At 36.8% G+C, this 13,972-nt stretch overlaps 1 protein-coding gene across 1 annotated transcript in view; it reads left to right on the top strand.

Annotated features, from left to right (window-relative positions):
- The first annotated feature begins 202 nt into the window (after nucleotides 1-202).
- CYYR1 (cysteine and tyrosine rich 1) overlaps nucleotides 203-13,972 on the top strand; it is a 105,436-nt gene continuing 91,666 nt past the window's right edge. The window contains exons 1-2 of the mRNA XM_007164269.3: nucleotides 203-510; nucleotides 5,509-5,611. Of these exons, the coding sequence (XP_007164331.2) occupies nucleotides 438-510; nucleotides 5,509-5,611 (176 nt within the window). The 5' untranslated portion in view covers nucleotides 203-437. The remainder of the gene's footprint in view (nucleotides 511-5,508; nucleotides 5,612-13,972) is intronic.

Genomic DNA, 13,972 nt, shown 5'->3' with positions numbered 1-13,972 from the left:
CTTCAGGAGAGGACCAAGCTCCTAGAGTCACTCTATAGAAGGAAGAACTGGAGCGTGGGGAGGAGTCGGGGCCACCCCCGCCCCCAGCCTCGCGTAGGTGCCACCCGCGGAGATGAAATGTGAGCCCGGGTGGCCGAGGACGCTGGGTCGGCCGCTTAGCCCGCCGCCCGAGCGCCGCGGGGACAGACAAAGAGACCTCCGCCCCAGCGCAGCCCCGCGCGGCGGCCCGGGCTCCCCTCGAAAGCTCCCAGGGCGATGGCCAGGTCTCCGCGCCACCCGGCTCTCCAGAGCGCTGCCCTCTCCATCTGACCGCCCTCCAGCTCCCCCGTCCCCTCCCGGTGCCGGGCTCTCCCTTGGCTCCCAGCCCTCTCTACAGACCGGTCTGTCTGTCTCTCTGTCCATCTGTCCTGGCGCGCAACCTCCGGCCACCGGCTTGGATGGACGCGCGGAGGGTCCCCGGGTGTCCAGGGGTCTTGCTTCCGAAGTTGGTCCTGCTCTTTGTCTACGCAGGTCAGTGACCTAGGGCGGCGGGAGAGGGGAAGGGGGCTCGGGGCGGCGCTGGGGTCACACTCCGGGCAAACACGGGTTGGGCGGGATGCGCGGGACCGTGGTGGGAAGTCAGAGGCTGTGTGGTCCCCGCAGACAGGAGCAGAAGCCCGCGCCCGCGCGCTACAGCCCTGGCTTGACCTCCACGCGGTTGTGTTTTGTCCCTTTCCTTACACGTTTCCTTTTTTTTTTTTTTTTTTTCTTTTCCTTTCTCTCTTTCCGCGAAGCAGCTACCCCCAACCCCACATTTACGGGGTTTTGTTTTTATTTTCTGGATAGCGTGCATTTTTTTCCAATCGTATCCAGGACTCGGGAATTTGGGGTGAGAGTGGAGACTGAGCTTTGAGAGGAAAGCATGTTTTTTGAAAAGCACCTGAAGTTAGGGAGGCATCGCTGAGGTTTCAAATAAACTAATCTGATGACTTTTCCATTTCAGTAAATGCTACCCACTGGCCCCTCCACCTCCACATTCCGAATATGCCGGATTTTCCCTTTCAGAAATAAAAAAGCCTTAGACCTCTGTTTTTCTTCTTTAGAAGATGATCCTCAAGTGTGGTGGACAGGGTAATTGGAAGCTTTGAGTTGAAATATAGGGTTTTCGAGAGGCATAAATTCACCCAGAATCTGATGTGTTTTCGCTGAATTTGTTAAGCACTTGCTTATAGGTGACGGGCATCTCATTTCCCTCATCCTAATTATTCTTAGCGAGAATTGCTAATAATTGATGAAGCAAAGCAGTTTTCTTGTTTTGTGACTGATGGGGAGCCCAAAATGGCCTTTCATGGGTTATTCATGTATAAAGTTAATTACACATGCGGCTTTGCATCTGCTTCATATTTTAAAAAACAGGATAAAAGCAGAGTTCTTTGTAAATGTTTTCATGTCTCTAAATTCCTATAACAAACACCACAGGCTTACCTATGACCTTGCAGTAGTAAGTTTATGTATAGCACTGTGACTTGCCTTTCGACACTTACAAAGATATTGCAACCAAAATGAAGACGTTCTTCAACATTCTTACCTGGACATCAGTAGAAGTGAATTTCTCATTCAACCTCGCCAGAAATGAATCACAATAACTTCTACAGAAGTTTCCAATCTGTTTATTAAAATGTAAATTAGTGGCTGTCTATAAGTTGTTTTAAAGATATTTTATTGTAGGGGAATAGCTGACCTTCAAATACAGAAATTTATAAAATAGGAAAAGCGCTTTCTATTTAATGAGGAGAGTCCACATTCTAATGTGTTTCCAGCACTTATTTCTTTTACTTAAGTCGTATAAGGTTTTTAGAATTTGAGAGTCTAACAGAATCAATTGCATTAATATTTGTTTTATATTAAAATCTCTTTATTAGTTCATTTGAAACAATGATAATTCTTTCCACTTCCTCTGTTTACCGAAAGAAAACAAAAATGAGAAAATAGAACACAGCAAATGAAACTTTAATTCCCTTGCTCATCTTCAGTCCCACCACTGAACAACTTTTTCTTGTTCTTTTGTCCATTTTATTCTCTTTGGTGAGCCGAGAGCTTCTAATTTGCACTTTTCCTTCCCTTCTTCCTGTTCCCCCAATGTTAAGTGCACAGCCCCCCCAGGATTCAGGAAACCTGCCCAGCTGGCCAGCAGCAAGCTTGATCAGTTTAAAAAGTTTTCATTCCATTCATTTCTTCTCTCCATCCGCATCCCTCCCCAGTACGCTACAAAGTCATTGCAAGCCAATACTAGGTCGAGTTACCATCTTTGATAAGAAATGATTAGCTAATTGCTTTTGATATTAATTCCTGAGCTCTATTTCAGAGGCCTTTTTATGCTTGCCGTATTCACTCAACTAATATTTATGGAGTGAGATGTGTTGAATAATACATAGGACAGAGGCCATGCTTTGAGTCTTGTCTGGGAGATCAGGTGTGCCCATTACTCTAAGGTATAAAAAGCTGTGTTATAGGAGAGATACACCATGTGCTCTAGGTGTTCGAAGGAGGGGACCTTATTGCTGGCTTAGGAGTATATGCTTCATGAAGATGATGTCTATTTTGTTTAGCATAATATTCTCAGAGACTAGCAAGACACCTGGCCCATAAGAGGAACTCAGGAAATATTTGCTCAGAGAAATTAAATTGAGGAGGACTTTTTAGGACCTACACCTTTGAATTATAGGAAGCCTTGGACATAGGAGATGTAGTAGGATAGAGTGTGAACAAAGGCAAAAATCATGAGATTTGTATATGCAAAAGCAGATAACACAGTTGGGTTGGAACTAAGAGATAAGGCTGGAAGTGAGGATTGGGGTGAGATGGGGGAACACTGCAGAAATAGAATTAATCCAGATACCCTGTTAAATAAATTGCCAGCTTTAATGGGACAAAAACCTATGTGGATGCACTGTCCGTAACCTGAATTATTTTCTCCAAGGAAAATGCATTAAATACAGGTTTCATTCGTTAAGGAAATAAGAGCAAGGTTTCTATACCTGAAGCATCGTGTCTGACTGTGGAGTCACTTTTGGGAAGGGATTCAACGAAGTGTTTATATTATTATCCAACTCCCACTGCAGGCTACAAAGACAGGATTTGGCCAAGGTTTTAACCTTCCTGACCCTAGCCAGTGATTTCTGTCCCCTCCCTTTCCTTCCTTTCTGATCCTTAGCTATAGATTACAAGAGCCAATTCTGAGCAAGTGCTTGGAGCCAGATGCTTTCCTGTACTACACATTTCTTAAGATGGGAGCGGGGAAGCTTCTTCCAGATCCTGCCTTTAACTAAAGTCATTGAAGAAAATTGGAACTAGCTAATTTTCGAGGATGTTAACTTGAATATTAGTAATAATATTATTTATCTTCTGAGGGCCATTGGGATGTTTCATTCATTTACAAGTGAGAAAATGCTTCTGTACTGTCCAAACTGTGATCTTTATAGGATTATTCTCAAATAAACCGGAGAAAGCAACTAACGTATCAAAATAAGTTTGAGGTGTGGTTGACCCCCCAGTTTGGAAATGTTGTGATTGTGAATGTATTTGCCATACTATTAAACTTTCCCTTTTCAGTTGTTTAATTCTGGGAAGTAGACAAGAGTGCTGGAAAATGCCATAAAAAATAATGAACAATGTGTGACAGGATCTAGATGTTTGCTGCAGGTATAATCCAGCTTCTTGGCTACAAGGTTTGGGGCTTGGTTTCCTGTAACATTGGCTCAAAATATTTTGATAACACCATGTCCTTACAATAACAGTAATTGAATCTTCGATAATCATGGAGAGCTTAATAAGATGTCACTGTCTTGGGCATTATCCAAAAGGCACCCCATGAAGCTATTTAAAAATCACTTGTCCTGCTCTGACAGAATAAGGCGGGATGTCAGCTCTCCCACTATCTGAACGGCTTTTAAGAGCATAAAGCAAAACATCCGAGCTAAGCGCTTGAGATAACTGACTAGTCTAAATATTTGACTTAATTAAACAGTACTAAAAATAAGAGCTATAGAAATTCCCTGGGAAAATGATAAAATAAACTGCAAAAAGCAGACACTGTCAATAAATCATTAGATCGTGTTTTCTGTCTTCAAAATTTTGGATTTAAGTAGAGTTACTGAATCTTACAAAGGTAGTTATTTTTTCCTTTCATGTCTTCTTACCACATCCCAGAAGAAAACACTAAGGTTTGTTCATTTATGAAGTAGAATAAAATTGAGGAAAAGAAAACATGAACTTCTGACTTGTTCCACAGAGGCCATGCATTATTGATAAAGGTGAAAGAAATTTGCTGGGTTTTGATCGCATCAATTTGTAAAGAATCATCTTGTCAGGGAGGTGATTTAAAAGCAAAATCTGTATTTTCCTCTCTAGACAAATCAATTACATGGACATGTAGGCATATATATAACATTTGCACTTTTATGTTATGACTTTGACAGAAAAGCAAAAGTCTTATATGATTTAGATAGTAGTTATTGCCTTCAGAGATTGAGTTGGAAATGACCTATTTTGTGATTCTTGAACATGTAACTTAAATTATCAGACTGTACTTAATGTTTTCCTACATGTACCTGAAACTCACATATCCACTGTAATATATACCACTGATTATAACTAAATGATAACCTTAACTTGTTAAACATAAATCATTTAGGAAGAACAAAGAATTTTTTAAAGGTAGGGTAATTTTTATTTAACATTTTGGTATACTTTTCCTTGCCAAAAACATGGAAAAAAGACAGTAATTTGGTTTTGTCAGCTGTGGTATGTCCTTTTTAATCAGAAAATACATTCCCCTCTTCACATAGTGCTGTTTCATAGCTTATTGATTCTTAAATCTGGCATCAAATAAACTCTTAATTATTCACCAGTGAATTATCTATAAGAACTTTTCCCCACAGCTAACTAACTCATTATCTTCCAATCCAAATGGATTGACAGTATATGCAGACTCATCTGTGGTACCTTATGTATACAAACTGTAATTATGAAGGTAAAAAATGGTAGAGAAAGGAAAGCATATAAGGCATTGTGGTGAAAAATATACATTACTTAAATATTATCTCCAGTTGATATTATTCATGTCAACAACACTTTCCATTAAATGTAGTTGAGAGTAGCACCCTAAAGTCAAAAGACTTTACCATTTAAAAATTATTGCAAGAACTCTGTTGACCAATTTAATGTCTGATTAGTTGGATCACTCCTTCCTCCCTTCAGTGTCTCATTCAACCAACTCTGACTCCCAATTATGGTGCTCGATGGAGGAGGTTCAAAGACTGGTCTTTGCCTTTTCCAGATTTATGTCCAATAAGGAAGGAAGACTAGTTTAGATGCTTACAACTGTTTTAGAATTGGGAGCACGTAAAATGAAAGCCTAAATGTGCTAAAGAGTGGTCGTTGACCGATCAAGATGTGAAATAGAGTGATTTTTCGGGAAGCTGGGATTTTCAGAAATGTAACTGCACGGATCTGGTGTTTATTTCTTAGAGGATTGCCTTGCTCAGTGTGGCAAAGACTGCAAATCGTACTGCTGTGACGGAACGACGCCCTACTGTTGCTCCTACTATGCCTATATTGGGAATATTCTCTCGTGAGTATTACTCGACTTTGGCCATATTGATACTTTTTCCCTTGCCCAGTGATGTTTTCAAAAAGTACTAAGTTATAGCTATGAGTAGGAAATTCTAAGATTGCCTGTTGACATAAAATCTTTACTGGAGACACTCAACACTCATCACTATCTAGTGTATTGTATTATTTAACTAAATGTGCAAATTACTATACAAAATAACTTGCTTTTGTTAGAAGGGAGTTTAAAGAATATTTTTTATTGTCTAATTTGTTTTATGATGATAATAATGTAATAGTAATAATAATGTTTTAAGTAGATCATATTCATATATTGATCAATTTTTAACATTGTAAACTATATTTTTTTGTCTGTCTTGTTGAAGGATTAGTAAGTTAGAATTTGTCATTTAATGATAGCCACTTTATTTTGCCACGCATATATTTGTCTGACTCAGCCAGTAGATATCAGGGAAAAGAGACATTATGAATAAAAAACAGTTGAGATATGAAACGTCAGTATTCTACATAATGCATCTAAAGCAACTTTGGGAAACAAGATTAGAGCCCAAGAAATCTAGCCTCAACAGGGTAAAGTGATAACCAACTACAAAAATCAATGAAACATACATGCAGAGAAGGTGTTAAGTACTTCTCTCTAACAAATTAAGGATTTATTTTAGAGATGCTTCTAGGCGAAAGGAAATGGACGAGCAGAAGCTGTCTTCAGGGTTGTATGTCTGAGGACTGTGCAACTCTCTGTTCCTCTACACACACCTTCAAGTTGAGAAATAGAAGGTAGAGAATAGGAACATAAGAATTTCACCCATGGGTGACCATCATCCATGGCTTTCAGGAGTCTGCATTTTGTATTTTTCAAGTGACTGTCAGGATGATTTGAAAGCTGTTCCATTGTGACTTAACTTGTGTTTTATGAAGGTTTACGTGGAGCCAGGAAAGATTAGGCAATCAATAAGTGGTGTGTGCCTGGCTATTTTAAGCATATATCCATTGAGATGGCTTATAAGTCATCCTCGGTTTCCTAAGAATAGAAAACCTGGCATCGCATAGACTTTCTAGAATCAAAGTGGGGCTGATCTTAGGGATCATGTCTCCATGAATAAGGCCAGAAAGAATCATACTTCAGGATATTCTTGAAGACTGTCATGGCGATGGAAGAAATGTCAGGCTGTAATAAAGACTGATGAACAGAATTTAAGCATTCTTTGAAATGCAAATAAACTCTAAAATGTTTTAATTTTTTCTCATGGAAGATTTGGTGGAAAAACATTAAGTCCCTTTACATTTAGAAAACAGAATCAACTCAGAATATAAATACATAATAATGTTTCTCATTTGTATATCACCTCATACTTTTTAAGTAAATTAAAATACTTCATTACTAAACTCAAATTTGATTTTTCCAATGATCTCCACATGCCAGAGGCTGTTGTTCCAGGTAGATGTGTGAGTGGGCCCCAAAGGTGGTATAGATTTGAGGAACCTGGGGTCAGAATGACTCTGATTCTTTGGTCCTCTGGCTCCTGGCCCATTTCTGTGCCCACTAACTACATCACAATGTGTGTGTTGTGCCCCTTTTTCTCACCTCATAGATACCTCCACTCTGATAAATATATAGAAGACATAATTACTTACTAATCAAAATAGTTAAAATTTTTTAAATTCACAGTTGTGCTTTACATGTTTTATATTTGCAATCAGATTCATTTTTTATGGTACCTATTCTTAGAACTAATTTTATCACTTGGTTAAAGTAAAGAATTCATTGAGTTATATCTTTATCTGGGTTATTAGGGCCATGTACTTGTTATGTTTGAAAAAAAGAATTGTGTTTTTTGGAGAGCGGAAATAAACACAGATGGCATTATATTTTAGGCAGTTAAACTGAATTTTCGGTTCAAAATAGAAACCACTAAGTAAATCCCTTGCTAAACAATTCTTAGAGAAAAAAAAAGAGCTTTAAAGTGTTTTCCCCACTGGATAAAGGAGAATACATTTTCAGGATTTCCAGTTATTGTTTAAGATTTGAAAAGAGTTAACTCCACCCAAAGCTTTTCTCTTTTTTGAGTTAGGGTGGGTGTGGGGGGTAGAGAAAGAGAAAATAATTCCAAGAATGCTTACAAAAGTTCTTTCATGCACATGTTTCCAAATATTGCTATTTGGGAACTCATAAGCTATGCTTCTTCTCTTCCAAGCATCCAGGCACATTCTTAGTAAAATCATTTCAATCATCTTAACAGAGAATTTAATCTTCATGGTCATCAGTAAGGTAATAGGGAAGAAAGCAATAAACACAGTGGAATGTTTTGTATCCTAAATGAATAATTTTATAAATCTGGCTTCGAGTCTTGTTTATTTTCAAAAAGAAAATGTCTTGGCTTAGCCTAAAATGAGCTAAAGAGAGTACAAAACACGATTTGGGTCATTCTAGACTGTGTAAATTGGTAAGGTAAGGCACACTTGATCCTTCTTGCTGAGGTCTCTCTAAAATAATCAGAGTAGAGGTATTTAGCCCTTAATAATTCCGTTTACTTCAACTGCTCTTTCTAAACTTTTGCAAATTAACCGTTAAGATTTGTTTTCAAAGATATCACAAGAGCTATCTTTCAATTTACCTTTTATATAGTTGAAAAGTATTATTTTACTCAGGTCTCTCCCTTTTACCCCCTTTTTATTAGTTAGGAATTTTAAAATGTATTTGTGTCTTGTGAAAACAATTTAAAAATTAAACTTTAAAAATAACGTATATACTTTTTAAAATTGAGATGTAATTGACGTGTAACATTATATTGGTTTCAGATGTACAACATAATGATTTGATATTTGTATATACTGCAAAATGATCAGTACAATAAGTCTATTTGACATAAATCTATTTAAAATGGCATGCCTACTTTTGCTCATTATGGTCACAGATATTGACTTCCATATAGAAAAGTAACAGTATTATTTTCCAGAATTTAAGAATAATTTTTGCAAAAGTCAACATATACTATGCAATCAGTTATTTACAAATTCATATTGAGTGCCTGTTACCATGGCAGCATAGGATCCAAAGATGAATAAATGATGTTCCCTGACCTTTACAATCTCACAATCTTATAAGGTAAGAAAATGTAGACAAATAATTCTTCATAGAACTAATCTATGAAGTGTTATTGAAGGACTGAGAAGAGAGAAAGCAGCTAAATGTGTGTGTGTGTTTAGAAAGAGATGTTTAGAAAAAGTCTCATAAATATGAAATTTGAACAGAGTTTTAAAGAAAGAGTAGACACTTACATAAGTGGACAGTGAAGAAAGGGAAGAGCATTCCAGACAGAGACAGTGTCCCCTACGAAGGCAAAGATTTAAGAAAGAAAATGGTCAGTTTGGGAAAACCCATGTTGTTCAGTGTTGCCTGAAAAGGAAGGTTAAACTTTGAATATAACATAGAAATAAATAGGTAAGACAAAAGATACATCCTTATTTTACAGACTTTTATTGGTAGACTACATTCTTTTATTGGTCATGTCTAACAAAACTAAAATAAAATAGTTCAGTATTCTTCTGGAAATAAGAGTTGGTTTTATGTAAAACGGACGCACTCTTAGATACCACTAAGACAAAGGACAAAGGTGAGAAGACACCAAATGAAGATTATTTTTACTTATTCCATAGAGAAAATATTTAGAGTGAACACTTTGAGATGTTACACTATTTAATACCATGTATGACGGAATATGTGACTTTGGAAATTTTTCTCCATTTTTGATCAGGAATGTAACTACCTGACAGTTAGAAACCTCACTGTGTTTGAAAATGAGAATTGGGCCAATTTACAAAGTAAACAATTTCTCATCAAACTGATTCTCAAACATTTCATCCAGCCACTTTTCTCCATGGAAAATAAATATTCTGTGATGAATATGGAAATGGGTATTTCAGTTTTGCTGCTGATGAAATTTGACTGACATTTCCTAGAGATAGGATCCAACATAAAGATAAGGTTTATGGAGTATTGTTTAGAACTAGTAGAATCCAAGGGCTCAGAGGGTTCAGTTGAGTGGCTAATTACTATTACTAATGGGACAGACAAAAAGCAGGACTTTACTGAAAACAAAGAAAGAGTGTTATGTGAATAGGAGAATAATTGTACAATATTGAACATGAACCAAATAATGACTGGGTTGGACATAGTGAGCCAGATGATAAGATATAAAATTTAATCCCCTCATTCAGAAATAGATGTTTGCTTTTCCATGTTGCTTTTGTAGAATGCAGATGTGTCTAGGGATCTTTCAGTGTGCCGTCTGGCCAACACAAAATCCCCACGGGGAAAAATCAAAAGGAAGAACTAATAATGGAGATGCTGGTGAGATTAAGTTTCTTTTCTTCTCAATGAAATGTAAAAGATGTATTGCCCGACGTTTTGCAAAGACAGCTAATAAATATCACAACTGTGATGTTAGAACCATGTTATTCATGAACGCAAAACTGAGTTAAAAGATAAAGGTTTCATATTTCCAAATGGCATTTGAGGTCCCATACTCGCTAAGTAGCTGAGCATTCTGAATAAAATAAGTGAGGCTGTTCAAATAAGGACAGAAACGTAATACAGTTTGAAAGGCCTTTGGCATTGGTAAGAACACTATTTAAATTAAATGAATTAAAATGTTCTTAGGACTTAGATATGGTAAAACACCTCCGAAAGGTACATTCTGAGCAAATCAAAGTTTGTGGGAGTCTTGTTTTTGTTTTAATAATGACAGAAAGATAAATAACTAATATAATGTTAAAATGAATATGAACTTGGTTTTAATGTTAATAAGGTGACTTTTGGAAAGCACCAAAAGGGATGGGGGCTGGTTGCCAGGGAAACCAACCATGTGATTAGGGGGTTGGAACTTTCAATCCCAACCCCCGGACCTCTAGGGAGGGAAGAGGGGCTGGAGATTGATTTCAGTATCAATGGCCAATGATTTAATCAATCGTGCCTTTGTAATGAAACCTCCATGAAAATGCGGAAGGACAGGGTTTGGAAAGCTGCCAGATTGGTGAACACATGGAGATTTGTGGAGAATGGTGTGCTCAGAGAACATTTTTTTTTAGTTTAAGTAATTGAATAAAAAAAATTTAATGTAGTAACAGATAATGTTTGCTATAAGAAGAAAGTCATTGTTTCTCAGAAGACATGTATTTTATGTATTACATAAATACATTTTATGTATTATTAAGAGCAAATATAAATGTGTAGATATCTAGAATTTTTTGAATCAACTCTATTCAATCATAATTGCCTTTGTAAATTAAGCTTCATTGTTAAGAACATAATTTGTTTTTAGGAAGGGCTAGATAAGTTTCTAAAACATGTTCCCAGCAATTTATTTCTATAATATGTACAGAGATATTCTGTGTTCTACAGCTGGTAATGGAGGACATAGCCATGAATCAAACACAGTTCCTGCTCTTGAATTGCTTATAAGCTACTGGGAAACATGAACTTAGAAAACAGACAGTTTAGTAGGCTCTGGAAAGGACTAAATGTAGTGGAATCAGAGAGAAGGAGTTTTTAGTCCAACTTTAGGGTGCTAGGAAGACTTCTTGAAGGAGAGCAATTCTAAGAAGAGCCTTGAAAGAAACGTCAATTGATGAAATCCATCACTCACTTGAGTTAAAAAAACACTTAGCAAACTATGAATAGAGAGGAAAATTTCTTAACTGAATAAAGATCTCAAAAGGAAAAACAAACCCTACCTCAAGAACCATACTCAGTGCTACACTGTTATGACCATTCCCTTTTAAGGCAACTATAAGACAAGCTAGCATCTAGTACCACTCTATTCAGCATCTTACTGGCTTGGTCAGTGTAACCAACGAGACAAATTAAAAAGAGATGATTCCAATTGGAAAGGAAAGAACTAAATTGTTATTATTTACCAATGATATGATTGCCTATACTCCTCAGACTATAAAAACAAATAAGATAATTCATCAACACTGCAGGATGTAAGATCAGTGTACAAAAATTAGTGCATCCCTATACATCAACAACACTCAGAAAACGTAATATATATGTGTGTACACAAATCTCACAACACCAGAAACTAAGTACCTAGTAAGAAATCCAATAATATGTGCATGGCACTTATGGAGTAATATAAATACATAAAAGTTTCAAGAGATGAAAGGGAGACCTAAAGAAATTAAGAGATATACCAAATTGTGGATGGGAATATTGTAAGGTTGTCAATATCGGGTTATGTCAATTCTTCCCAAACTATATGTAAAATCAATACAATTCTAATAAAAACCCACAGGACCATTTTTTATTGAGTTTGACAGACAGAGCCTAAAATGTATATGAGAAAGAAAAGGGTGTAGACAAAAGAAAACAGTTATGATAAACAACAAAATGAAAAGACATGCCTAGGAGACATAAAGATTTATTATAAAGTTATGGAAAATAAATAGTGTCATACTGGTTCACAGATAAACTGATAGAATATAAAGCTTAGAAATTGACTCGTGATAACGGAGATGATTACTGATTACAAACCAGTAGAGGTGGGTTGATTATTTAAAAAATGGTGCCAAGACAATTAACTATCCATACAGATAAACGTTAAACTAGATCACTCCATCACACCACACCCCAAAATCTATCCTAATGGACTAATTACATAAAGGCAAGAAGCAAACATTTACAACATTTTAAAAAAGAGTAGAATGGCATTATAGTATCAGAATAGGAAAGATTTCTAAAGTAAAAGCTAGAAAGCACAAACTGTAAAAGAAGAGATATACTAAATCACTGAACTCTACACTTTAAAACGATGAATTTTATGGTATGTGAATTATATCTCAATCTTTAAATTTTTAAAAAAATATATAAGGCAACAATTCCATAGGTGAAGTGTCAGGCAAATTCCCCACTTGGAGAAGATACTTGCAATTCATATGATTCACAAAAGATTAGTATCCATAATGCCTCAATAGGAAAATGGGCAATGTGTGTGCTCAAAAGAAGTAGTAGAGCAGAAAACCAGAAGGGCAATAAACACATGGAAGATGCTCCCCATGGCTAGCTAAAGCAGGGAAATGCAGTTTAAAACAGAACAAGACTATTCAGAGCTGTCAGGCTGGCAATACTCTGTAAGTCTGATAGCGCCAAGCACTGTGGGCCAACGTGAAAGGGAACTCACTGCTGGTGGGAAAACACAAACCATTATCAACACTTGGGAGCAATTTGACCACAAGCAGAAAAGATGAAGATGGGCATCCTTTAGGACTTAGCAATTTACCCCTTCTACATATATTCCCTGGAAAATCCTCAAATACGCACAAGGAGACATTGTAATGTTGGTTGATATTATTTAAAATAGCAAAACATTGGAAGCAACCTAAATTTCTATCAGAGGAGAATGGATAAGTAAATTAGAGTATATTCATACAGTAGAATGGGATATAGCAATTAAATCCATGCATGTTAGTGTATCATTAGAGTAAATCTCAAAACAGTAATGCTGTGTGAAAAAGAGCTAACAGAAAAAGAATGTGTCAAACATGATACTATTTGCATAAAGCTAAACACATAAAATAATTCTGTATATTATAGAAACATGCACATGTGGTAAATGTGTGGTAAATATGTGGGGGAGGGAAAGGTACAGATGAATTTCAGTATTTCCCAGAACTGAGAGGTTTCCTGGGGTGTAGGACTTTCAGTGCTACAATTTGGGACAGTCCTGGGACAAGTTTGTCACCTTAGGCAGAGGAGTAGGAAGGAGATCTTCAACTCTAATATTTTATTACTTAAAAAATACAAATCTGAAACAGATATTATAAATTATTAACATGTAATAAGTATGGGTAGTGGGTATGTGGGTGTTTTATATTAGTATCGGTAATTCTTATATTTTGGAAAATCCTTATAATTAAAAGAAAGAAAGCAATGGAAATGTTTGATGAAGACAGTAAGAGATCACGTGGACACCTAAGATTTTAAGACCAATTTCATTGTGTGGGTTTTCCAACACCACAAGCAATTAACTCAGTTCTGACACTATGTACCTGGAGAGAACATCAGATCCACAGGTTCCGGGTCCAGTCCTATAAAACTGCTCACACCTCCGCCAACTTTAGCCACCAGTTGCAAGTCCATGGTGTCACCTGAGCTTCTGAACTATAAATTAGAGGTTTCAATGACCCTAGGATTCTGTAAATTTGCTAGAGCACTCACAGAACTCAGAGAAACATTTTACTTACTAGAAAAAAAAACATTATAACTCAGAGACAGCCAGATGGAAGAGCTGCATAGGGCAAGGTATGGGGAAAGGTTTGAAGCTTCCATGCTCTCTCCAGTCATGTCCCTCTCCCTAATTCT

The sequence above is a fragment of the Balaenoptera acutorostrata genome, chromosome 4 (assembly GCF_949987535.1).
Source record: "Balaenoptera acutorostrata chromosome 4, mBalAcu1.1, whole genome shotgun sequence".
Taxonomy (NCBI): Eukaryota; Metazoa; Chordata; class Mammalia; order Artiodactyla; family Balaenopteridae; genus Balaenoptera; species Balaenoptera acutorostrata.
The sequence above is the reverse complement of the archived record's forward strand: the minus strand, read 5'-3'. Positions and strand labels throughout refer to the sequence as shown.